At 44.9% G+C, this 26,036-nt stretch overlaps 1 protein-coding gene and 2 long non-coding RNA genes across 3 annotated transcripts in view; 1 reads left to right on the plus strand and 2 right to left on the minus strand.

Annotated features, from left to right (window-relative positions):
- Positions 1-3,940: 3,940 nt before the first annotated feature.
- Positions 3,941-13,358, minus strand: LOC127493552 (uncharacterized). The gene is made up of 2 exons (XR_016210424.1): positions 8,619-13,358; positions 3,941-8,415 (listed from the first exon to the last, which is right to left on the minus strand). It is a non-coding gene; the product is annotated as an uncharacterized LOC127493552 (long non-coding RNA).
- The window catches only part of DPT (dermatopontin), a 33,786-nt gene continuing 12,783 nt past the window's right edge, over positions 5,034-26,036 (plus strand). Inside the window, exons 1-2 of the mRNA XM_002715598.6 lie at positions 5,034-5,370; positions 20,512-20,637. Of these exons, the coding sequence (XP_002715644.1) occupies positions 5,063-5,370; positions 20,512-20,637 (434 nt within the window). The 5' untranslated portion in view covers positions 5,034-5,062. The remainder of the gene's footprint in view (positions 5,371-20,511; positions 20,638-26,036) is intronic.
- The window catches only part of LOC149125389 (uncharacterized), a 116,172-nt gene continuing 103,881 nt past the window's right edge, over positions 13,746-26,036 (minus strand). The window contains exon 3 of the long non-coding RNA XR_016210419.1: positions 13,746-16,135. This is a non-coding gene — a long non-coding RNA (uncharacterized LOC149125389). The remainder of the gene's footprint in view (positions 16,136-26,036) is intronic.

Genomic DNA, 26,036 nt, shown 5'->3' on the forward strand with positions numbered 1-26,036 from the left:
TCTTGCCAACACATCTGTGAGCTACTTGGAGATGATCTGGCCCAATGGTTGTAAGTGTAAACTCTGGAGTCAAAACGAATGAGTTGGGGCAGATACGCTTCATTACCATAATGTTACTCCTTATGAAATAAGCTCTGCAATTTAAGCAGCAGGTTCTGAAGTTTCCTCTGAACTGCTCCTCACTTCAGCATGCATTAGGTCACCTGGAGAGCTTAGCACGCACGTTTCCATGCTGTATTCTTAGAGTGTCTGATTCAGTGGGGCTGCGTGGGACCAGAGAGTTTGCATTTCTCACAAGCTTCCATGTGATGCTGATGCTGCTGGTCCTAGAATCACCCTCTGAAAACCACTGCTCTAACTAGGTCTAACCACTAGGTCCCCATGGCCTGCAGAGTATTCTTTGAGAGCAGAAATCCATAGAGCAAATTCATTTCTTGTGAGCTCATATAGATAACTTCATAAATATGTTATTTGGCCATTATTGCTGAATGTCAATTTATAATTGCTAACTGCAGTTTTGATCAAATGATGGAAAAATTGCAGAATAGCTGTCCAAATACCTGGGGTAATATCATTCCACCTCTAGGAATGTGGGCCAAAACATTCCCTGACCAGTTTCCTCACAAATAAATCCAAATAATTTGTCGCCAATACACATTATGAGTAAGATAACACGATAATCTAGTTAAAAACATATGGTAGGTCGTAAATACATTGAACTTATGGCCCTAATGCCTGTTTATGGAAACCATTCTGTGAGCCTCCCACAACTCTCCCAAAGGCCCCAACAGTTCCTGGAACCCCTGAAACCTTGCATGAATTAGGTAATTTGAGCTCCAAGAAACAGGAGTCTACACTCAAAGTGTCCTAAAGCATAAAGGTATTTTTGCAGATAACAGGGAGTCCAACCATGGCAACTCTAGCTGTATGAAAGAGAAGTATGCAGAGTGAGGACCAGGCAGACTCTGGAAATTGTTGGAAAATAAATACATAGGCCGGCGCCATGGCTCACTAGGCTAATCCTCCACCTAGCGGCGCCGGCACACCGGGTTCTAGTCCCGGTCGGGACGCCGGATTCTGTCCCGGTTGCCCCTCTTCCAGGCCAGCTCTCTGCTGTGGCCAGGGAGTGCAGTGGAGGATGGCCCAGGTGCTTGGGCCCTGCACCCCATGGGAGACCAGGAGAAGCACCTGGCTCCTGACTCCTGCCTTCGGATCAGCGCAGTGCGCTGGCCGCGGCAGCCATTGGAGGGTGAACCAACGGCAAAGGAAGACCTTTCTCTCTGTCTCTCTCTGTCTCTCTCTCTCACTGTCCACTCTGCCTGTCAAAAAAAAAAAAAAAAAAAGAAATACATAATAAATATGAATGTTTACAAGGATTTGCAATGTCTTCTTTAAGATGTAAGATTGTGTATAAGTCACACCAAGAATGCAGAATACAAGCATCAGGATGATAAACTGGAAAACAAACCCTCCAAAGTAGTGGTTGTCAGTTCTGACTGCATATGAAAATTATACGGGAAGGTTTTATAGGACACTATTGTCTGGGTCCTTCTCGGAAATTTCTGATCTGATTGGTCTAGGGATTGCTCAATATTGGACATTTCCTAAACCTTCCCAGGTAATATTTAAGTGCTAACCAGACTGATAATGATTGCTCCAGCATATTCTAAATCACAGTGCTCACTAAATGAGGAGAACTCCAGCTGCCAGCACTGAGCAGTTACTTAGGGAAAGAAGTCGTGGGGAAAGAGAGTGCCAAATACAAGACACAAGCTTAATTAGCTCTTCAGATTTTCGCTTCTTCAACCTCACAAATGAATCCAAATAATTTGTCACCAATACACATTATGAGTAAGATAACACGATAATCTAGTTAAAAACCGGGGTCATCAGAGCAATTGCACACACACCCACAAATACACACAGTTGCTTTCTGCCCATGTGTGGCTTTCTTCAAGACTATCTTGATGTTTAATCTGTCCCGAGAGCCTGTCTGGTAATGTGCTGCAGGCTGGGCAGAGTCTGGATTCACAGTGTGATTTTCCCCTGGCTCCACATGCCTGTAGGCAGCTCCTTCCTAAACACTGGTATTAATGAGAGTCAGCTGGAAAGCATTTCTTTGTAATATAGATACCTGGACACCCCTGTGAAGTTATGACTTAGTAGATCTACTGTAGGGCTCAGGAGTCTGTATTTTATTTTATTATTTAATTTATTTAGTTATTTGAGAGGTAGAGTTACAGACAGTGAGAGGGAGAGACAGAGAGAAAAGTCTTCCATCCACTGGTTCACTCCCCCAAATGGATGCAATGGCCAGAGCTGTGCCTATCCAAAGCCACGAGCCAGGAGCTTCTTCCAGGTCTCCCACAAGGGTGCAGAGGCCCATGGACTTGGGCCATCCTCTACTGCTTCTCCAGACCATAGCAGACACCTGGATGGGAAGAGGAGCAGCTGGGACTCGAACTGGTGACCATATTGGATGCCGGCGCCACAGGCGGAGGATTAACCTATGTGCCACAGCGCCGGCCCCCAGGAGTCTGTATTTTAAAAAATTTCTTGGGGGGACTTCTAATCTAATTGGTCAACAATCACGATTTTAAGAGACTTTCTTCAGGTTGACCATGAGGACAAATGGGAAATATCATGCCTAAGACACACCCAAAGGATTCTTTTTTATTTTCTTTCCCTTTTTACTTTTAATTTTTTGTGATAACGTATTTTCAGTTTGCTTTATAAGCACATCAAAGGCTCCATGCTCCTCTAAACAAAGAAATCTACAATTAAAAAGTAGAGACACCAAAGGGATCACATAAACAAGAATAGTGTCTGCAAATACTAGCTGATAGAATAAAAAAGGGAGAGAATGATCCAACATGGGAAGTGAGATACAGACCCATAGAATGGCTAATGTCCTAACAGCACTCTGGCCTCATAATCAGCCCTTAAGGCATGCAGATCCGGCTGAAATGCCCATGAGAGTATTTCAGGCATGGAAAGCCAAGACACTCTGGGGGAAAAAAAAAAAAACAAACCTAAATGAAAGATCTCCACGAGTGAGATCCCAGTGGAAAGAACAGGTCATCAAACAAGTAGGTACCTTTCTCTGAAGGGAGGAGAGAACTTCCACTTTGACCATGGCCTTGTCTAAAAATGATCAGAGTCAGTGAACTCAGGGGGCTTCCATAGCCTTGGCAGCTCATGACAAGAGCCTAGGGTGATTACTGATGCCATAAACAAGGGTGTGAATTTGTTAAGTCAACAACAGGAGTCACTGTGCACTTACTTCTCATGTAGGATCTTTGTCCTTAGTGTGCTGTACATTGAGATTTAATGCTATAACTAGTACTCAAACAGTATTTTTCACTTTATGTTTCTGTGTGGGAGCAAACTGTTGAAATCTTTACTTAATGTATGCTAAACTGATCTTCTGTATATAAAGAGAATCGAAAATGAATCTTGATATGAATGGAAGGGGAGAGGGAGTGGGAAAGGGGAGGGTTGCGGGTTGGAGGGACGTTATGGGGGGAAGCCATTGTAATCAATATTCTGTACTTTGGAAATTTATATTCATTAAATAAAAGTTAAAAAAATAAAAAATAAAAAAAGTAGAGACACAACTGTTATCCAGGGGTATAGGCAAAGGTTATAGATAGCAATCAAATAATAAGATGTCAGTCTATCTGGACACATTGGTTTTTGTACTCTCTATATCAGTTGCAGTTAATCAGACAAAATATATAGTGTTTGTCTTTTTTGGATCTGGCTTATTTTACTAAGCATAATGGTCTCCAATTGCATTGATTTTGATGGCAAAGACGAAATTTCATTCTTTTATGGCCTAGTAGTATTCCATTATGGGGCTTCAAAAGTTCATAGAAAAATGCATGTTTTAAAAAACTATGACTGGATTTCCGAAAGCACTTGCACCAAAGTAGACTTATGATTTTTCCATGAACTTTATTCATAATTAGTTTTACATAATTACTTATACATGATTAATTTGCAAAAATTGAAAATCCCAAATGTTCTCCAACTGATAGATATTCCATATTATGGACTGCTTCTCAGCAGTGAAAGGGAACAAACTACTGACACACACAGCAACACAGATGAATCCCAGAAGCATTATGCTAAGTGAAAGACTCAACGGCTACATATGGAAGAATTCAATTCATTTAACAGGAAGGAGACCTGTGGTTACCAGTGGTAGTGAGGATTTGACTACAAGGGGGTATTAGGAGATATTTTTGGATTGATGCAATTGTTTTGACTTGATTATGATGCTGGTTACATGACTATACACTAGATGTCTTGAAACATCCATTTTGTTAATGTACTTTGTGCTTTAATGAAAAGAAAACTCGATATGAAAGGAAAAAAAAAAACAAGCATAAAATGTGGGTTATGCAGATTAACCTCTTTACATATTGAGAACAGAGCATGGTTTCTAGATGTGGCTGAGTCCAATATCCACATCTTGGGAAGAGGCTTACATTTAGATAATGCTTCACTAATCTGCCCGTACATACATATGCACCACAGGAATTCTCAAGAGTAGCTCATACTCAAGGATTCAAAGATGTTGGAAAAAGAAACCAGGCATTCAGCCATGTAGAAATCTAAATGACTCTCATCTCTCCATCTGATTATTTTGGTGTTTTGAGGTCACTGTCTGGGATTTACGAAATTCTGGAAGTGCAGGGCAGAGCGGTGTGAGGTGCTGAGAGACGAGTGACAAACGTGCTCCTCACCAGGCTTTTTCGGGTCAATGATTCTAGTGGGTGTGAAGCAGTTGGCTTTTATGAACTATCTGCAAAGTTGTTCTTTCTCCAGGGAGTTTCTCTAACGTACATGTTCCTTGCATAGTCCTAAAATTCCACCTTAAAACAAGTCGAATGTACTTATGGCCAATTTCTCAGCGTGGAAAACTTCTGCTTCAGCGATGACACACTGCAGTTGGATCCTTTCCCCCAACATCTGGAAGCCACATGTCAGTGGCAGCTGTATAAAAGTCAGCCCAGCAAACTTAGGGTGACATTTTTTTGCCAGGAGCCCAGGCAGCATGGACTTCTCTCTCCTGTGGGCACTTTTGCCATTGGTCACCATGGCCTGGGGCCAGTATGGTGACTACTATGGATACCCATACCAGCAGTACCATGACTACAGCGATGATGGGTGGGTGAATCTGAATCGGCAGGGCTTCAGCTACCAGTGTCCTCATGGCCAGGTGGTGGTGGCCGTCAGGAGCATCTTCAACAAGAAGGAAGGCTCTGACAGACAATGGAACTACGCCTGCATGCCCACACCCCAGAGCCTCGGGGAGCCCACCGAGTGCTGGTGGGAGGAGATCAACAGGGCTGGCATGGAATGGTAAGGGGCTGCTGCCACACTTGGGCTGGGGACATTGCTGCACTACCTTACCCTGAGGGCTGCTGGACTCTTGGGGATCAAAACGACCTAAAGCCTATGCAAACCACACCCCCAGCTTGCCATTGCATGCTCTGGGTGGGGCAGAGCTACTGCGGAGTGGACAAATATCACAGGACAAATGCCCAGGCAGGGAGGGCGTCTGAGGCAGATGGACCCTTTTGGGGTTCCGTTCCTTTCAGAAGCAGCAATACTCTCAGTGTGGCCCAGGGGATGGTGTGGGTCTGATTAAGTGTAGAAATGGAAAATATTGAAGAAATTACAGCAATTTCACATTGCTGTGACAATCGAATGACATTTTTATTCTGTAGCAATTTATTTCTGCTGTTTTACACAAGTATTGGTACACTATAGTGTGGGAAAAGCAAACAATTGGGCCCTCAGAATAGATAGTGTGAGAGATATTGATTTAGAGCCAGTGACTGGGGAAGAGAAGAAAAAGAAATTGAAGCAAAGGGAAGTGTAATTGAACAGTTCTCTGCTGGCTTGATGAAATGTGCCCTCTTGATTATGAGACCCGAGGTCCTTCTCTCTGCTGGAATTTAAAGTGGCCTGCGTTGCTGGAAACCAGTTTCCTAAAAGTGTTTAGAGAGAGGTGCTGCCTTTGCGTGACTGCACTCTGCCTGACTTGCGTGACTGCAAGTCAGTGGCATGGACTTGCGCTTCTTCCAGGAGGGCCCAGCCCCAGTCCTGGCTCAGGAGCCACTGACAGCTAGGCGGGTTGATTCACAGCAGCCTCAGTGGAGCTGGACTGCAGCGGCGCTGGGTGAGAGGGTAAAGGCTGACCCTGAGGGAGGGAAGCATGCGCAGTGAGGAGGAAGCCCAGCTGGTGGACTGTATATGCAGAAAACACCAGGGCCCTGAGAAGGGTTCCAGCAGGCCCTTGGTGGAGCAGCACTTGGTGGAGTGGGGCTCTGGAGTTGTCAGGCTTAAGCCTAGGGTCACACAGCCAGAAGACAAAACAATTGCAGGAAGTTCAAGGAGAAAAGATCCTGATAGGTGAAGGAGCCAGGCCAGAGAGGAGGTCTCTAAGCAATGATATAGCTGCCATTGATCAAGTGCTTACCCTGAGCAGCCACTAAGCTAAGTACTTTACCTGGATTATCTCATCTCATGCTCAAAACCTATCTATACGTTATTTTATAAAACCTATAAGCAGAGAGACTGTGGTAGAGATCAACATTTCCTCCACTGGAAAACAGGGATTTGGTTGCAGATCCAGTCTCTGCTCCTAAGACTGGGTGTTAAGCAACTGGGATGGGCTTATGAGAGCTGGCTGCCATAACCCAACCTGGGCCCCAGCGCAACAGCTGATTCTGTGATGGGAGAACCAGGCCACAGCCCCCATGTGTGCTAGAGCTCTTGGTCCTAAAGGGATGGAGACAAGCATGACTTCCTGACTGGGGAGGGACTCTACCAGTTTGTAGGTTGGGTAGGGAGAGGGGTCCCACAGGCAGCCGGGAGTGGGAGAACTGAGGCAGTAGGCTACTTGGACAGCTTTTGCTGGGCCATCTTCATCTACCCTTGCTGCCTGTGGCAAGCCAATTTAGTGATCTCAAACTCTGTCTGACAAATGGCTGGTGCACAGACCAGATTTCCTTGAGGAGAGTGTCCAGACTCCCCACAGCCAGCCCATTGTCTCGCATGCAGGATGGAAACAACCAAGTTACAACTCTCCCTCTGGTTCTCCTCTCTCAGAGGAACCTTCGTGTGGTCACAGGACCTTCTAACACCCCTCAGAAGAGCCACAGTGAAATACACTCTGCAGTGATTCCTCCAATCCCGGAGGAAGAGCTCTGGCCTCTGAGTCAGGAAGCCTGGGTTTGCTGCTGGTGCTAATGACATACGGGTGACCTTGCCCCAGACACTGAGCTCTCTAAGCTTCCACCTGAAGGGTCACACAGCGTGATCGCTGCAGGCTTCACAGAACTGCAGTTCACCCCTGAAATCGTGCTTGGCTTTCTCAAGCATGCTGGCGTCCCTTGTTCACATCAAATGATGTTTAGCTTTACACTGGACAACCCGTGGTTGAGTTATCATATATTCCCAAACTACTTGAAGAAAACGCAAAACAGGAAGGTGAAATTACATGATGTTTTTGGCCGATGGGGAGCCAAGTGAGAGGCTGACGGATGAGAGTCTGTTCCACCTCCCTGCCTCTGCATCTTTGGTGGACAGGGTTGAGGGACCTTTCTCTTCCTCCCTCCACTCTCTGTTTCTCCTTTTCTCTCACTGATCAGAGGGTTGGGCACTCACAAACAAGCTAAACAAGTTCTTTACGCTAGGACTCAGCTGCCTGGGGACTGATACCAATTACCAGGAACGTGTTTTTTAGATAATTATGACTTTGAGTTCAGACTCCCGTCTCGCAGAAAAATCTGGAAGGAAAGAAATTTCTCACAGGCTGGGGAGCAATTACATCTTCCTATTGGATTCAGGCTCTTAATCTGTTCAGGGGGAAGAGTTGGTCACACTGCTGTGCAATCTGGCTGCCTTGTGTAACAAAATTAGCTTCAAGTTTGTTTAAAGAGAGGGGAGGGACGCTGAACAGAGACTTGATCGCAGACATAGGATCAGCCAAAGAGGTCTGCTCGGGGGGCACTGTCTTTAGAAGGAGGTGCCATCCTGGCTGAGTGGCTTGTGATGCTGGGGTTTATCCTGGTTTCTCTGCTGAGAACCACACTTCAGGTCCCAGTCTGAAGTATGGATATGGCCTCTGTCACTAACTAGAGCCAGGAGATTTCACCTGGGTCCCCTAGTATCTTGCCATCTCAGAGTGTGCTCGGGGGTGTTCTCTAACTTGGGTTGGAAAAGGTGGCTGTGCACCAGGTCCTCTGTGGGACAAGAGAAAGCTGAGATGTTCTAGTGAGGCTAAGCTATGTGTCATGTGATGGAAGTTGCCCCAGGCTTGCAATCAGGAACCCTGGATTCACAGCTCCTGCTTGTGTTGTCTCTTAGCTCTGTGTCTGTGGCATTCAGTTCTTCATTCTGGAAGAAAAAGAAAGGAAAAAGAATGGGTGTTGCTCATCTTATCAACTGCTAAAGGGTAATTACTGTGACGCTTATAGGAGAAACTAGGAGAGATTTTTAAAGCAAATAGCAGTCTAGAACAGGAACATGGCACATCACACCCTATCAACAGGCAGGCAAGAAAGATTTACTGCATCTGGGACTTGGGCAACCAGTTTTACCTGCAGTCCACATTCAGAGAAAGAGTGTTCTCCATGTCATCACTTCTTTTTCCTCTGGTGTGTCAAAGAACACTTCCCCCCTGAAGTGACAGTTAATATCAGAGATGAATTCCTGAGCTCATGATGGAGGAGAGGAGAAAGGAGATATTTCCCACAGAGCCATGTCAGCATCAAGGTACATGTTGGGCAGGAGCTCAGTTTTCCTTAATCTGACCATAATTAGGTCCAACATTCTATCCAGCACTGAACAGTCATCCTGGTTCTGAGTGTTTAGTACTCATAGACCCCACCAACGCTTCTCACATTAATCCCTCAACCCACCTGTATCCTGTGATGCACTTGTCACCAATGATATGTGTTGTTCATTGCTTGTTTACCTGATGAAAACAGAAGCTTTTCGAACACAGAGACTTTGTCTCATGATCATAGTCTCTTCAGCGCCTACAATGGACCTGGAACAAAGTGAGCCCCTCAAATATATGTCGCAAGAGACTAACTCAGTCTAATTAGTTGCATGAGGCAGTCCATATCTCACCAGTGTCCCCATCATCATCAACAGGAAAGTCTGCAGAATTTCTTATGGGGAAAACATTTTTCTCATACCTTTGATGCTCAACATTCCTGAGATCCCTAAGTCGCAGAGGGTGGCTGATACACTTAATTACTGCAGGAAGAATTCTTTGTATTCAGTTTTCAATCTCCTAATAATCCTAATGTCTCCATAAACTGTTAAAAAATGGTGAACTCTTTATTTAAAAATTCATAAGAACTGAATGCTAAACAATATCTTGGTTTGGATCCTGGAACAGAAAAAGGACATTAGTGGAAAGCTGGTAAAATCCAAATAAAGTCTGAGTTTACCACTGTGCCAATATTAATTTCTTAGTGTTCATAAATACACCATAATTATTAAATATTACATCAGGGGACGCTGGATGAAGAGTACATGTGAATTTTGTGTATTATCTTTCTATAACTTTCTTCAAAATACAAGGGTTAAAAAACACACATAAGATTCCAAGCTGGCAGAGAATGCACTGGGAGTTCAAAAGTTAGGCAGAGCATAGCAGAAGGCAAACATCCCAGCATTGGGAGGGGACTCTGGTGTCATCTACAGCAACCTCCTTACATCATAGATTAGGAATTAAGGCAAAAAAAATGCAGCAACTTGATAAATAAATGAAGTCATTACCTAAATACAAATTCTATGACCTTATTCCTAATTTATAGTGTATAAAGAATTACACTCTCACAAATTCATTTGCTCATTTCTTCACTACTAAATGCTTAATATCACAAATTTTGCTAGATTCAAGGAGCATGAAGATGAACACATACCGTCTCTAGCATTGAGTGACTGATAGTCTAATCTTCTTTGGTCTTTACAACAGTGAAGGAGGCAGGTATTAACTATTGTCTCCATTGTATAGGTGAGATGTGGCTCCGAGACATTGGGAGGCCTCTTATTCATTATAGTGCATGTTAAAGGCAGAACCCAAGACAGTGAATCTAATGCCATAAGGCTACAGGTGGATATGAAATGTTATTTTTGTTCTTGGATAAAGCCATAGTGAGTGCTGAACTAAAGGAAGTCATCATATCCATGTAAGAATGACTTTGGAGGGCAAGAAGGCAGAGTGTGGGAGAACAAGGTACGGCAGGCAGATCTAGGATTCTTGCCAATTTTCCATCTAGGTCACTCTGCTAAGTACCAGGAATCAATTGTCTGGGGGAACTTGAGCTTTGCAAAAATGGTTGCTATCTGTTCTCGCAAGAATGGCAAAAGTTCACTCCTCCAAGTGGAAGAGTTGCTTCCATCTGGGTACCTGCCAGACATAATCTTCCCAATCGATAAGATATTTCCACAGTGTTGGAATACTTTCCTCTGCGTGTGTTGTGGGGATTGGGGGTAGGGGCAGTTATTTGAGGCATCTTGAAGTAATGGAAAGTTTATGAACTTTGGAGTCGAACAGAACAACCCTCACAATGCAGTTCCACTACAACCTTTCGGCAACTCCCGTCAACTCTTGAGTCTTCAGTTTTTTATCAACAAAGCAACTTCCTAGAATTGTGAGAATTAAGTGAGATAAGGTGGGTACTTCAAAAACTCTGTGGAAAGGGGGAATTAAAAGATAACTTTGTTCTGTTGCAAAGAATTTTCAAGTCCATGCATAGTTTTTTCATAGTACGTATTTTTTGTAACTGTTGCAGATCCCTCATGTATGTACATTACTGGCTGTGTGTCCTTAGGGAAAGCACTTAACATCTCTATACCTGGGTTTTCTTATACATAAAATGATGATGGTTATGGGAAACTGACTACATGAGCTATTTCATAGGATTGCATTGGTGATTAAATGGTTAATGTTTATTTGGTGCCTGGCACAGTGTCTGGCAAATGTTAAGTCCCTGATAAAGACCATTTTTCACTGCTACTATGACTGCTCTGTGCAAACTGATACTCGTGCATTTAAAACCACACCAGTGGCTGGCGCCGCGGCTGATTAGGCTAATCCTCCACCTTGCGGCGCCAGCACACGGGGTTCTAGTCCCCGTTGGGGTGCCGGATTCTGTCCCAGTTGCTCCTCTTCCAGGCCAGCTCTCTGCTGTGGACAGGGAGTGCAGTGGAGGATGGCCCAAGTGCTTGGGCCCTGCACCCCATGGGAGACCAGGATAAGTACCTGGCTCCTGCCTTCAGATCAGCGCGGTGTGCCGGCCGCATCGTGCCAGCCGCGGCGGCCATTGGAGGGTGAACCAACGGCAAAAGGAAGACCTTTCTCTCTGTCTCTCTCTCACTGTCCACTCTGCCTGTCAAAAAAATAAATAAAAATAAACCACACCAGTGATCAAAAACAAGAGAGACATAATTTCATCACAACCTCTAGATATCAAGTGTACATTATATACATCTCACAAGATCATCGGTATCTACTCAGAGGCCTTTAGGGTAGCTTCTACCATCTGCATTTTTCCAAAATGGGTCAGGAATATGTATATATATTTGGGAGAGGTGTTCTCCCTTTGTTCTTTACTTAGGCTTTCTATCCAGGTCAGTTGTTCAACAGCTCATTTGTGGTTTACCATCTTAAAACCTGGAAGACAGACTAGCAGACTTAAAACATGCATGTGGTTGGGGGCAGGTGTTGTGGTACAGCATGCAACACCAGCATCCTATGTCAGAGTACCAGTTCAGGTCCTGGCTGTTCCACTTCTGATCCAGCTCCCTACTAATGCACCTGGGTACTTGGGCCCTGCCACCACATGAGAGACCTGGATGGAGTTCCTAGCTCCTGGCTTTGGCCTGGCCCAGCTTTAGCCATGTGGTGAATTGGGGAGTGAACAGGAGCCTGGAAGATATCTCTCTCTCTCTCTCTCTCTCTTTCACTCTGCCTGTCTAATAAATAATTCTTAAAAGAAAATCCTGGATGTACAGAAGACAGCAGACTCTTACCTAGCTGCAGTGTGCACCCACCCCATTCTGTTTAAAGAGGCTGTTCATGTGCGCACCATTGTGGCAGGAGACCGAGTAGTACATGGTGCAGTGTCTGCCTTCCAAAAGGTCACACCATGGTACCATGAGATTACTCAGGGACAACACACATTAGTTGAAATGTGTGATGGTGACATCAACATGCCACAGGAAGGAAATTCTGTATGGGTCATAACTGTCAAAGAAGGAAGGCTTCTTCAGGGAAAAAGAGCCTTTAATATTTTTTTTTAATTTTCTGACATCTACTTTCTGAGAGAACCCAGTGATTATAGAAAGTGATTTTTGGAGACTAGAATGTAGCTTCCCTTTCTATTAAATTATAGCTATTTATGGTCACTCTAAAATAACAACTATGCCTTCTCTTGCCTTTTAATATCATACTTTGTGCCAGGCTCTATGCCAGGCATGTGACATGTACCGTCTCTTCATTCTTCACATAATACTGTCATGATAGGGATTATTATCCCCATTTTCATAAAAGTGGGTATGTGTATTAGCAGAAAGAGTGGGACTGGGAAGGAATTATTCTGTTCAGGCTCAAGAGGAAAATCCAGAACTTTAAAAGCCCCTTGGTTGGGGCAAACTTGCCCCCTATGCGGGTGTGTCTCTGCTTCTTGCCACTTCCCTGCCCCATGCTCCCCATCCAATCCCCTATTTCTCTTCTGCTCTGTCTTTGGTACAAGTCCACTGCATCTCCAGAATCTGTCTTATCACATCTGCTTATCAGTAGTAGTCCTCTGGAAAAAGATTCTAGACCACATAGAGCACCAGGCATAGAGTGAATTCTGGTGAATAATTATAGAAAGATAATGAACACTGTAAACTCTGTAGACTATATTACAAATGCCCAATAGCACCTCAGATAATTATTATGGGGAAAATAGTATTAACGAAAGTCAAAACCTTGTTCTGCAAAACTGAAATACAGTGGGTATAACTTAAAACCTTGTCCAGCTTAAGACAGAGGAGAAGAAATTTGGAGGAATTAAAGAGACTATGTCACATAGTCTTCCCAACACAGGAGATTAGCCACTGGTCAGGATGAGGAACTCATCTTGTCTTGGTCCACCTCTACTTTAGGGTTGTAGACCAGCTAGTGGCCTTTGAAATACATCTGTTTGTGGGACTTGGAAGAAAAAGGCCATCATAATTGGCTCTCTCATCTATTTTATTATTTTGAGAGTTTCTTTTTTTACCAAGATGGTGCTCTCCCTTCTACCCTGTCCCACAACTGACTCATCTTCACCCCCTATTTTTTTTCTGTTTGACACACTAATTTCATTTCCTTTCTTTTTTTTAATTTGTTATTTTTTTAACTTTTATTTAATGAATATAAATTTCCAAAGTACGACTTATGGATTACGATGGCTTCCTCCCCATACCGTCCCTCCCACCCACAACCCTCCCCTTTCCCACTCCCTCTCCCCTTCCATTCGCATCAAGATTCATTTTCAATTATCTTAATATACAGAAGATCAGCTTAGTATACATTAAGTAAGTATTTCAACAGTTTGCTCCCACACAGAAACATAAAGTGAAAAATAATAGATGATTTTTTTTAAATGATGATGAAATCAGATCAGACCTATTGTCATGTTTAATCCCAGTGAGAGTCAAATTGGGAATTGATAATTTCTTTTTTTTTTTTTTTACAGAAGATCAGTTTAGTATGCATTAAGTAAAGATTTCAACAGTTTGCACCCCCATAGAAACACAAAGTGAAATATACTGTTTGAGTACTTGTTATAGCATTAAATCTCAATGTACAGCACATTAAGGACAGAGATCCTACATGAGGAGTAAGTGCACAGTGACTCCTGTTGTTGACTTTACCAATTGACACTCCTGTCTATGGCATCAGTAATCTCCCTATGCTCCAGTCATGAGTTTCCAAGGCTATGGAAGCCCTCTGAGTTCTCCGACTCTTATCTTGTTTAGACAAGGTCATAGTCAAAGTGGAGGTTCTCTCCTCCCTTCAGAGAAAGGTACCTCTTTCTTTGAAGACCTGTTCTTTCCACTGGGATCTCACTCACAGAGATCTTTTTGCCAGAGTGTCTTGGCTTTCCATGCCTGAAATACTCTCATGGGCTTTTCAGCCAGATCCGAATGCCTTTAGGGCTGATTCTGAGGCCAGAGTGCTATTTAGGACATCTGCCATTCTATGAGTCTGCTGAGTATCTCACTTCCCATGTTGGATCACTCTCCCCTTTATTTATTCTATCGGTTAGTGTTAGCAGGTACTAGACTTGTTTATGTGCTCCCTTTGACTCTTAGTCCTTTCATTATGATCAATTGTGAACTGAAATTGATCACTTGAAATAGTGAGATGGCATTGGTACATGCCACCTTGATGTTCACCCCCTATATTGCTAGCAGTTTGGATCAAGACCAACAGGGACCAGAAGGAGAGATTAGAACTCCACAGAGGAGTTCACAAGCAAAAGCAGTTCCAACCCCAGCCATTCTGCCTGTCCAACGGCCCTGGACTTGATGGAGAATACAGACAACAGAGGGAAAGCCTGGCCAGAGAATTGAGCAGAGTTGACAGACAATTCCAAAGCCATTTTTCTGCTTCCTGTGAGCTCATGAACATGAACTTTGGCCTCAAACACATTGGAGTTTGGATCCTGGCCCTTTCGGTTGCCATCTTGACCAAGAGTTTTGCAGGCATTATTTCACTGAATCCTCACGGTGACTTAAGTGAGGCTGTCCCAAAAATCTGAAGGTGAGAACTAGAAGCTGCGACAGCTGATCACTCTGCCAGGGCTCTTTCCTCACATCTTGAGGCTCAAGTGCTTTCATATTGCAGACACAGGAGAAGGTTTTCTGCCTTTGCTCCCAGAGGGCCTCTATCTCAGAACAGCTCTGCAAAGCAATACTTGGCTGTGATTCTCCTTCTAGAATGTTTCTAGTGTCAGGTGGAGCAGGGCTGACAGTATTCCAGTTTGTACAACTAGAACTGAGCCTCAGCCTTCAGACATGTCTTCTGAGGTGGAGAGAAGCATCTCTGAAGCTTGGTGCCTGTGCCCATACACTCCAAAAGAACGCTCCCTGGAGTCCATGCCAATGACTCAACTGGGGCATGTCACATTCACCAGGAAAGCTAGAGTTTGCACCAATATTCTCTTCTGCAAACCATTCAACAGCAACAACCGAGTGCTGTAAAATGAGTCAAAACTTCACTATTTTTTTTTAAATTGAATTTGAATAACTTCAATGATACAAGTCCCTCTAGGCCCAAGTCCCTTTAGGCCCAGTACTTTTTTTTTAATATTTATTTATTTTATTTGAAAATCAGAGCTACACAGAGAGAGGAGAGGCAGAGAGGAGAGAGAGAGACAGACAGACAGAGAGGTCTTCCATTCAGTGGTTCACTCCCCATTTGGCCGCAATGGCCAGAGCTGAGTTGATCCGAAGCCAGGAGCCAGGAGTTTCTGCCAGGTCTCCCACGTGGGTGCAGGGGCCCAAGGACTTGGGCCATCTTCTACTGTTTTCCCAGGCTATAGCAGAGAGCTGGATTGGAAGTGGAGCAGCTGGGACTCGAACTGGAGCCCATATGGGATGCCAGCACTTCAGGCCAGGGCTTTAACCCACTGTACCACAGTGCTGGCACCCCTCTAGTCCCAGTTCTACCCATTCAGATGCTACCCTCACATCTTCCCTCACCTTCTTGGCTGCTGTGTATTTAATCTTACAGATGTGGGCCAACGATTAGGCGAGATTTGTTAAATAAGGAGCTTGAAAAAGGTGGTTGAGAGGGAAAGGAAGCATGAGGAGAGGAATACCTGAAACTGTGTTCACTTTGTATTCTCATCCCCGAGCAGTCTGAGTTTCAAAGAGAGAAGGCTGGAGTGGGAAGAAGGATCACTCACCAAGTCCACAGAATCTACTGGGTAGAGTTTCAGAACCCATCATACATTGGTGTGATGAGCTCTTCTGTGTCAATTCTGCTTCTGATAATGGGAGTAGCCCAATTAGTCGCTGGATGATCCATTTTCCCTCTAAACATTTGTAACAGTGTCAGGCACTGTGGAGAATACAAAATCAAGATTAAATGGTCTCCTCCCTCAAGGGCTTTACCATGATGCATGGTAATAATACATATCCATATACCTCCACTGCAAAGGGGGCCACTGAGACAACCAACCTCAAAGGACTTGAAATAGCAACTCAGGGAATGCATATGAGTAAACCAGAGGCACGGAGCCAAGGAGAAGCTTTCAAAAATTCTACTCACAGTGACTGTGTAGACAAAATGAAGGCACAATGCAATCGTAAATAATTTTGCATTGACAGACATTATCTTAGACACTACACGTTTGTTTATTTGGTTATCACAATAACTCCAATTAGTATGCCCATTTATTTAGTAATTTTAATTAGAATATCCAGGGCTAATAACTTTAGTATGTCTATTTATGCCCGTTTTATAGGTGAGGTAATTTGAGGCTATTAGTGGCTATGAAGCCTGGCAAGATGACATACCAAAGAGCAGTGTTGCCCCAGTCCAGCAACATAGCCGAGGCTCCAAATCCCATGCTGTACTGCTCTCCATAGTGTGAAAATGCACGCCTACAAAGATCAGTTCTAGAAAGAATTATTTCACACCACCACACGACCAAGCATTCTCACTGCACCAAAACACTAAGGGAGACAAAGCAAAGCTCAGGACAGAGGATGATGCTCTGTTATCTAAATTTTATCACATGTTTTAGGCTCTGATGAGACTGTAAGTTCCCAGTAATCTTCCCAGGGCAGTGTTATCTGGGGTGGTGTCTGAGAAAGTGACACACATGCTTCCCATCCAGGACTGTGGGGCCAGCTGCCTGGCTGACAGCCGGTGGGGAATTCATGGAACTTGGCTTGCCCTTCAGAACTGCTACTCCATGAAACAGCTTATTACCCCGCATTTATTTTTACTTAAGGGAACTTGCCACCATGGGAACTCTGTCCCCTGTGGGGATCGGGGTGCACAAGACAAACCAAAGCAGTAGAATAATACAAGAGGGCTGGTGCCGCGGCTCACTAGGCTAATCCTCCGCCTTGCGGCGCCAGCACACGGGGTTCTAGTCCCGGTCAGAGCGCCGGATTCTGCCCCGGTTGCCCCTCTTCCAGGCCAGCTCTCTGCTGTGGCCAGGGAATGCAGTGGAGGATGGCCCAAGTGCTTGGGCCCTGCACCCCATGGGAGACCAGGATAAGTACCTGGCTCCTGCCATCGGATCAGCATGGTGTGCCGGCCGCGGTGGCCATTGGAGGGTGAACCAACAGCAAAGGAAGACCTTTCTCTCTGTCTCTCTCTCTCTCACTGTCCACTCTGCCTGTTAAAAAAAAAAAAAAAGAATAATACAAGAGGACATCAAAAAGCTTGTGGAAGATACAATTAAAAATAAGTTTATTTTAGTGCAAAAATTCTTGAAACGCATGTGTACCTTTTTTCATAATACACAACTTCCATGAACTTTTTGGAGACTCTTTCTATGCTTGGATTTTAAAAATTTGTGTACCAAAATAAACTCGAGTTTTAACTCCATTTTCCAGCAACTTTCTTTTTTTATATTTATTTATTTATTTGAAAGTCAGAGGAACACAGAGAGAAAAGGAGAGGCAGAGAGAGGGAGGAGGGAGGAGATATGGAGGAGGGAGAGAAAGAGAGAGAGAGAGAGAGAGAGAGAGAGAGAGAGAGAGAGAAAGAGAGAGAGAGAGAGAGAGAGAGAGAGAGAGAGAGAGAGAGAGAAAGTCTTTCACTCACTCCCCAATTGGCTGCAATGGCTGGAGCTGCACCCTTCTGAAGCTAGGAGCCCAGAGCTTCTTCCAGGTCTCCCATGCGGGTGCAGGGGCCCAAGGACTTGGCCACCTTCTACTGCTTTCTCAGGACATAACAGAGAGCTGCATCAGATGTGGAGCAGCTGAGACTCAAACCAGCGCCCATATGAGATGCCAGCACTGCAGGCAGTGGATTTACCTGTTGCGCCACAGCACCGGCCCCCAGCAACTTTCTGAAGTCCCCCACAGATCCAGGGAAACTGCATGGCAGCTCAGCTATGAAAGACCTTGGTTTTAGAGGAAGGCAGCACATTAGTGATAGTAAGAGATGTCCTGGAAATAGGAATTCCAACATAATTTGCATAGTTGACCAGTACCAAGTCCATCTCTCAGTTCTCTCAGCACATCAGCAAAGTGATGGATGAAGAGCAGTCACATAGTATAAGTTGCTGAATGGATAAGAGAATACATGAATACATATTTGAATAACATACCAAAAATGAATAAAAGGGACAGGTGCTTTTTAACCACCGCCGTGAAATGAATTTGGTATCTAGTTTTGTCAGATCCACAGGTTCATTTCTCACGATGAAAAAGAACAAAATGAAATCCAGTTGCTAATAACATTATAGTTTTTGTGTCAGTGTGATCTCTTGTACCAGTCAGCACTTTTGTTCTTACTTTATGCTATTATTCTTCCCTTATCTACTCTATTTTCTGGAAGCTTATCTCTACTTGGAAAACATGATTATGCTCCAGCAGCTATCAGGCCATTCTACGTGAATAGCTGCCTGCTCTGCCCACTTAGAAGAGAGATTGGACCCATGGCCTGGGTGGGGAGGAAATGCAAAGAAAGAGGGGTAAAGACCTATTGGGGATGGGCTTATGCAATGGCTTGAATATGTTCTTCAAAGTTCGTATGTTGGAATCTGAATCCTCAAGTTCATCTAATGATGGTATTTAGAGGTGGAGCCTTACGCTGGTGATTGGAATGAGATGAGGTCATAAGGACAGGTCCCATTATATCATCTTTGCCTTCACAAGAAAAGGAAAAGACTTGAACTTGTGCAAGTGGTCTGTCTCAGCATGTGATGTACCCTTCCATGTTACAATTAACAAGAAGGCCCTTACCAGATGCTCAGCAGGTGCCAGTGCTGTGCTCCTGGGCTTCCTAGCCCCTGAATCTCTTTAAATAACACTTTATTCCTTATATGCTACCCAGTCATTGGTATTCAGTTATAGCAACAGGAAATGGACTGAGCTTGTGAAAAAACTTATTATACATAAAGTGGAAACCTACTGTGACCAGGGTGAAAACCACATCCTCATCAACACATTAACAAGGGGCAGCCACACGGCACCAAAGGCACCATGGGGCTCAGGGCAAGAACAGGAGAAAGTACTACTGGAAGTGGAACAAAGAAAGAAACGATTGCACGTTCCGAGCCCATGATTAGTCAGGAAGGTGCTGTGACAAGAAAACAGGCGGCTTCTGAGGTCAAATGGAAGTGGAAATTCTTTGTGGACCGTGAATCACAGCAGAGTGGTTAATGTATTTGAAGAATTATGACTAAGTCGTTAGGACAGGAAAAGACCCTTAGAGGGAACTTGAGTGTAATTGGGCTATTGCAACTCTGTAAGGCCCTGGGGATAGACTTCTGAGCAAAACACACCCTGACCGCATCGAACTTGTGGTCTAGTGGGTGGCAGAAAGATCCCTGGGCCAACAGTGAGGAGTTGAGATGCCCCGGACAAATCACTGCTCCCTCTTGGCTTTGCATGCTGTGTAAGGCAGATGAGATCATCACTCATTTCCAGGACTCTATTCTATAGCAGAAGAAATGTTTATTTGAAATTCACCAATTTGTTACATTTCTTTTTGTCTTATTTTTATATTAAACTTGAATAAAAAGAATTATGCCACATTTTATTTTAAATGACATGAATAATGCAATCATGCATTTGTAAAATTCTCAGGTGGGCTGGCACCACGGCTCACTAGGCTAATCCTCCGCCTAGCGGCGCCGGCACACGGGGTTCTAGTCCCGGTTGGGGCGCCGGATTCTGTCCCGGTCGCCCCTCTTCCAGGCCAGCTCTCTGCTGTGGACAGGGAGTGCAGTGGAGGATGGCCCAAGTGCTTGGGCCCTGCACCCCATGGGAGACCAGGAAAAGCACCTGGCTCCTGGCTCCTGCCATCGGATCAGCGCGGTGCGCCGGCCGCAGCGTGCTGGCCGCGGCGGCCATTGAAGGGTGAACCAACAGCAAAGGAAGACCTTTCTCTCTGTCTCTCTCTCTCACTGTCCACTCTGCCTGTCAAAAAAAAAAAAAAAATCTCAGGGTAAAATTCTATATCCCATTTATTTACAAATTCTTCCATCTAACTACACTTCATAGAGGTAAATCAGGGACAATGTTCTCCAAGCTTCCTTCAGTTGAAAGATTCTGGTCAATTGAATTTTAATAGTGAACATATGCCATATCTACAAATACAATTATGTCTTTATTATCCACATAAAAATGGGATATGCTAGGGATTCAAGTCAGCGAAAGAACATGTGACTGTGACAGATGGGATCTTGGGAAGGGGTCGCTTGAGCACCATTGTCCTTGGGTTCCTGAGGGTTGCTTTCTTCTCCACAGGTACCAGACATGCTCCAACAATGGCCTGGTGGCCGGATTCCAGAGCCGCTACTTCGAGTCAGTGCTGGATCGGGAGTGGCAATTTTATTGCTGTCGCTACAGCAAGAGGTGCCCATATTCCTGCTGGTGAGTGGATAGCCAAGCCTAACCTCTCATGACTCTTGGGGTTGGAGGGGAGTCTAAGGGGTTCTCTGGCCTCAGATAGGCCTGTCCCCTTAAAAACTGGGAATATTGCAGCTGGTATATAGAATAAAATGAATGAATGAATGAATGAGTTAGAAGAATGTGCACAGTGGGAGGGACTTACAGCTTACCCAGCCCAATGCTCTTAACAGAATTTATTTCCTATAGAAATAAATTTCCTAAATAAATTTGTCAGAACAGGAAACAGAACAATAGAGCAGCTTAGTGACTGGCTGGGTTCACCCAGCTGTATCACGGGGATGCCAAGTCCTGAACTGACCCCCATTGACTCCTAGCCCAGGAACATTTTCCCCTCTATGATGCTAACTTCTAACCACATCAAAGGCTGCAGCATCTACTTGGAAACCTATTTCCTGTTGGCTCTGTTTGAGAAGCAACCCTGTCATGAATTAGAGTCTAGTATATAGTTACAGGCAGAAAAAAAATTAAGAGACTCTGCTGTTTTATGCATTACTTCTCAATTACAGTCTGTGATATTGTGTTCCCTTCCTTCTCTCTGAGTTCATGCCAAATGTTTCTGGCCTATTGATTGGAGGAGTGCGTACTGGAAGAGTATGTATATATTTATGTCCTTGATAACTTGGACTTGATGCTGATAACACAGCATGTCATGGGTTCTTTCATCTGCAACCCAGCTGGGTATTTCTATCTTGGACGAAAGGATCCTGACATGTCAGCATTTGAAGGTTGTATTCCTCAAGTGATTTATTTCCCTGCAGTCTGCTGTTTGGAAGGATAGCCTTGTGGGTCATGCCTCTCTACAGTCAAGCATTGAGTCTGTGCAGAAGCCCAAGGAAGCACTGGGTCTCTAGGGACACACAGGTACTAAAGCTTAACAGTTCTCTTTTTTAGGGAACGAGAAACACCACCCAACATCTTTACCTGTATGACGAAGCCTGGACATTCCCTCACACACACGCTCTCCAAAATCACTTCCACAAAGCATTCTTACTCCACTGCGGCAGGTGAGAAGGCAAGGTCAGGGCTGATGATACAACAATAGTAGCTCCTGAATCGTAGTCCTGAAGATCCCATGTGGTGGAGCAGATAGAATGAGTGCCAGCATGGACCATGGAAACATGAGTTCCAGTCTCCGTACTGGCCCCTCCTCACTCTCTCCTTCCCTTTTTATTCCCCTCCACACTTTATTAGATAGATAGATAGATAAATATGTGTGTGTGTGTGTGTGTGTGTATTTGATGGATGGGGATGAGGGAGACAGACAGACACACACACACACACACACAGATTTTTCAGCTGCTGGTTCACTCCCCAGATGACCACAATAGCAAGGGCTGGGCCAGGCCAACGCCAGGAGCCTGGAACTCCATTCTGGTCTCCCCTGTGAGTGGTGATAAAGCAAGAGTGGCTTGTTGTTCCCAGCTTCTCGGGCTATGAAGGTATGAGCCCAGAAGGGTGAATGAATATTGAAGCAATGTATAACGAAGAGAAGCCCCTCCACACTCTAACTGTGCTGTCTCTATGGAGTCATTTACTTCTCTAGAAGTCTCAAGCTCATCATTTAAAAAGATGGTCATCTCTTGCCGGTGCCGCGGCTCACTAGGCTAATCCTCCGCCTTGCAGCGCCGGCACACCGGGTTCTAGTCCCGGTTGGGGTGCCGGATTCTGTCCCGGTTGCCCCTCTTCCAGGCCAGCTCTCTGCTGTGGCCAGAGAGTGCAGTGGAGGATGGGCCCTGCACCCCATGGGAGACCAGGATAAGTACCTGGCTCCTGCCATCGGATCAGCACCGTGCACTGGCTGCAGCACGCTGGCCGTGGCAGCCATTGGAGGATGAACCAATGGCAAAGGAAGACCTTTCTCTCTGTCTCTCTCTCTCACTGTACACTCTGTCAAAAAAAAAAAAAAAAAAAAAAAAAAAAAAAAAAAAAAGATGGTCATCTCTTCTGGGTCTTCTAAATGTTGAAGAAATGATGGAAACGGTAGACCCGGTCTTCAGGGGTTCATTTGTACAAAGTTTACAGAGCATCTCAGAAGCCCTCTCACTCTCTAAAGGCTTTCTAAGGACACACTGCCAGTATCCCCTGGACCACAAACTGAAACTCCCAGCACCAAAAGACCTCTAATCCCTAAAAATTCCTGAACTCCAAAGGTGCTTTTGCACAGGGCAAGCTGGATGCCAGACTGCCTTCAAATACAGATGGAAGGTTCTGAGATAAATTGGCCCACCTGAGAAGGGAGAGAAGGGAGGAGTCTGCTCCTGTACCTTGAGGAGCTGGGCCTTCCCCGATTTGCCCTTCCCCTGTCTGCTAACAGAACAGCCCCTCCTACCAGGAAATCAGCCTCCCTCTGTTACAAGGGATTGAAATTCAGTTAAAAAGTAAATAAATTATCTGAAAGAGCAAACAAAAGCCAGCACGCAGTCAGTTAATACCTGTACCACATTAGCAAGACTTTAGGTTGGTCAGGCTCCAAAGGAACACATCAGGATTAGGGGTGCACTGGGTGACCACATGGAGAGTGTTCAGGAGCAGGAGAGGGAGTGGAGAGGGAGAGGGCAGCTCTGAGTGGACTTCATTGGGGAGGATGGGCACCCCTGGGCAGCTGGAGCCCCCACCATGGGTGGCCTGTCCCGCTGCCCTGCAAAGGTGCCTTTGTTACAGCACATGGTCTACCTTCTGACTGCTTCTGAGCACTCATCTGTGGTTGCTTCCTTCCATCCTAGACGTAGGATGTCTGTAGGATGGAGGGACCATTGATCTTATCCTCAGGGCCCAGTCTAGTGCTGGAACTTGGGGTCTTCTTGATCACTGTTAACTGAACGTTCAAATAAACGGCTCCAAACAGCATGCTAATAAGCTGAGTAGGCCCCGAAAACAACATTTTCTTACTCCTCTAGAAATTTTCACCCCACCCTCCATTTTGCCCTAATGATAAGCTCTACATAAGCAAGAATCTTTGTACTGATGTCTGCCAAGCCTTTTTTTTTTTCAGATTTTATTTTATTTATTTGAAAGGCAGAGTGATAGAAAGAGAGAGAGAGAAGAAAAAGAAATCTCCCAGCCGTTGATTCATTCCCTAAGTGACTGCAATGGCCAGCACTGGGCCAAGATGTAGGAACTCCATCCGGGCCTCTAACATGCTCCAATTTGAGCAAGGGCTCAAGTACTTGGGTCAGTCTCTGCTGCTTTCTTAGGCACATTAGCAGGGAGTTGGATTGGAAATAGAGCAGCCAGGGCTTGAACCTGTGGTCCATTATAGGATGCTGGTGTCACAGGGGTGGTTTAACCCACTGTGCCAGTGGGCAATCACTGACATTCATTGGATGAATGAGTGAATGAATAACTCCAGTCGACTCCCATTTTGCTGTGAGATTTAAACGAGATAGTGTAGACAGCAAATTGCTATTATATATGATCATACAGAGCTGGCCCATCTTGCAGCCAAGTCCCCTTCACCTTCCAAGCTGCAGGAGAGACCCAGCCTCCTCTTTCAAAGGCAGACACTGCCCAGGATCAACCTGGTCAGGTGTCAGATCATTCTTCAGGAAGCAGAACTTGTGGCTGGAAATCCTTATGCAGAGGAGCAAGAATCATGTCCACTTCGACAATCTGCCGCGGGGGACACTGACTCATTCTTCCCTTGCAGAGGAGGAGTGAGTGGGCAGCTGTATTCCTCATCACAGCAAGGCCAAAGTGTCTGCCAAGATGAATGGGGAGAGCCTGCCGAGTCTGCGGCCAGGCGGTCATGGCCGCTTCCCAGCCAAACAGAACAACAACAAGGAGTGGGCTCAGGGCCCAAGACTTTGGTGAACGACCAAGCAAGAAACTGGTTTTAGAAAAGTCGTCACCCGGCCTGGGTTGGGGATGGATGGAGGTAAGGGTGGGCTAAAGGGAGCAACACTAAACCTTTCTGGAATCCACATATTTCATGGAAGTCCATGACTTGCATCCATACTTTGAGCATTGCTGCCTGAAGGTTATAATGTTTAGTTGGATACTGGGACTTGAAAAAGACAGGCTTTTGTGTGTGTAAAATTCCACTTGTTGTGCTAAGAGTGCCTCAGTCTTCCAGGGGTCACCTGGGAGCTGAATCTGGGCTACACAGGACACAGCCAGGTAAAGTGATGTGACAGAAGATTTCAGCCTCCCCAAATTCTGGGGTCCTTCCTCTCCCACACTTTAGAAATTGCTTTTATGGTGACAGGTGTTGTGGCACAGAGGGTTAAGCTGCCACATGTGATGCTGGTATCTCATATGAGCACTGGTTCAAGTCCCGGATGCTACCTCCTGATCCAGCTCCCTACTAATGTACCTGTGAAGGTAGCAGAAAATGACCCAAGTACTTGGCCACTGCCACCCATGTGGGAGAACAGAAAGGAGTTCCAGGCTCCTGGTTTCATGCTGTCGCAGCCTTTGCCATTGTAGCCACTGGGAAGTAAAGCTTTGGATAGAAAAGCTTTCTGTGTCTCCCTCTCTGTCACTGTGCCTTTGAAATATATAAAATATGTCTTTAAAAAAGAAATTACTTTTGAGATTCCCTCAAATGCAGCTCACCGACCAAGATTTTGAGAATTTAATGAGTAAGAGAATATATACAAATATATAGGAATAAAGTCCCAAGGTTAAAGAATGACAACTAGAGCCAACTACTTTCTCTTCAGTTGTCAGAGACATTTATGTCTCAGCTAGATCTCTGGTGGCAAAACTAACCCCAAGCCTTGGTCTACAGTGATCCTGCCACTCCCACCTCCACTGTTTGCTCTCCTCACCTCACCATCCAGACATATCACTGCTCCTTGAGAGAACTAGAAGGTGGGAGGAAGAAGAGAGGATTACTCAGACATGACAGTCAGCTTGGAAGCAAGTCCCTCTAAGGTGTGCTTTATCTTGGCTGGCTCAACTTCTGAGAGCTGAGAGCTTCCACGGTTGCCAAAGGAAATGGTCCTTTTTCAAAGCAGACCTTGGAGAAGCATCAAAATGAGATTGCAGTATGTCCTCTGGTACATCGTGAGTGAGTCACCGTCCCACCAGTATGTCTAGACATTTTAGTGACATCTTTAAATTGTCTGAGTCATGACATTAGAGTATATAGATTTCCAAATTGAACGACGCCTCCAGGGCATCAATTAGGTCTTCTTCTTCAACATCCCAGCATGTTGCCTAGCCCAATGTAGACCCTTAATGAATAACCAAATAGGGCAGGCCCCTAGGAACAAAAGCTGTGATGAAACCTGACACTGGCACGATGATATTTCATGGTGGGCTTCTTCCATGTGCATTATTTTTTTCTCATCCTTTTAACAGCCCTACCAAGGGAAATGAGAACAATTTCTCCACACCTCTGCAGAGAAATGCTGATA

This window comes from Oryctolagus cuniculus, chromosome 7, assembly GCF_051225735.1.
Source record: "Oryctolagus cuniculus isolate XC-2025 breed Fujian yellow rabbit chromosome 7, ASM5122573v1, whole genome shotgun sequence".
NCBI classification, from domain to species: domain Eukaryota; kingdom Metazoa; phylum Chordata; class Mammalia; order Lagomorpha; family Leporidae; genus Oryctolagus; species Oryctolagus cuniculus.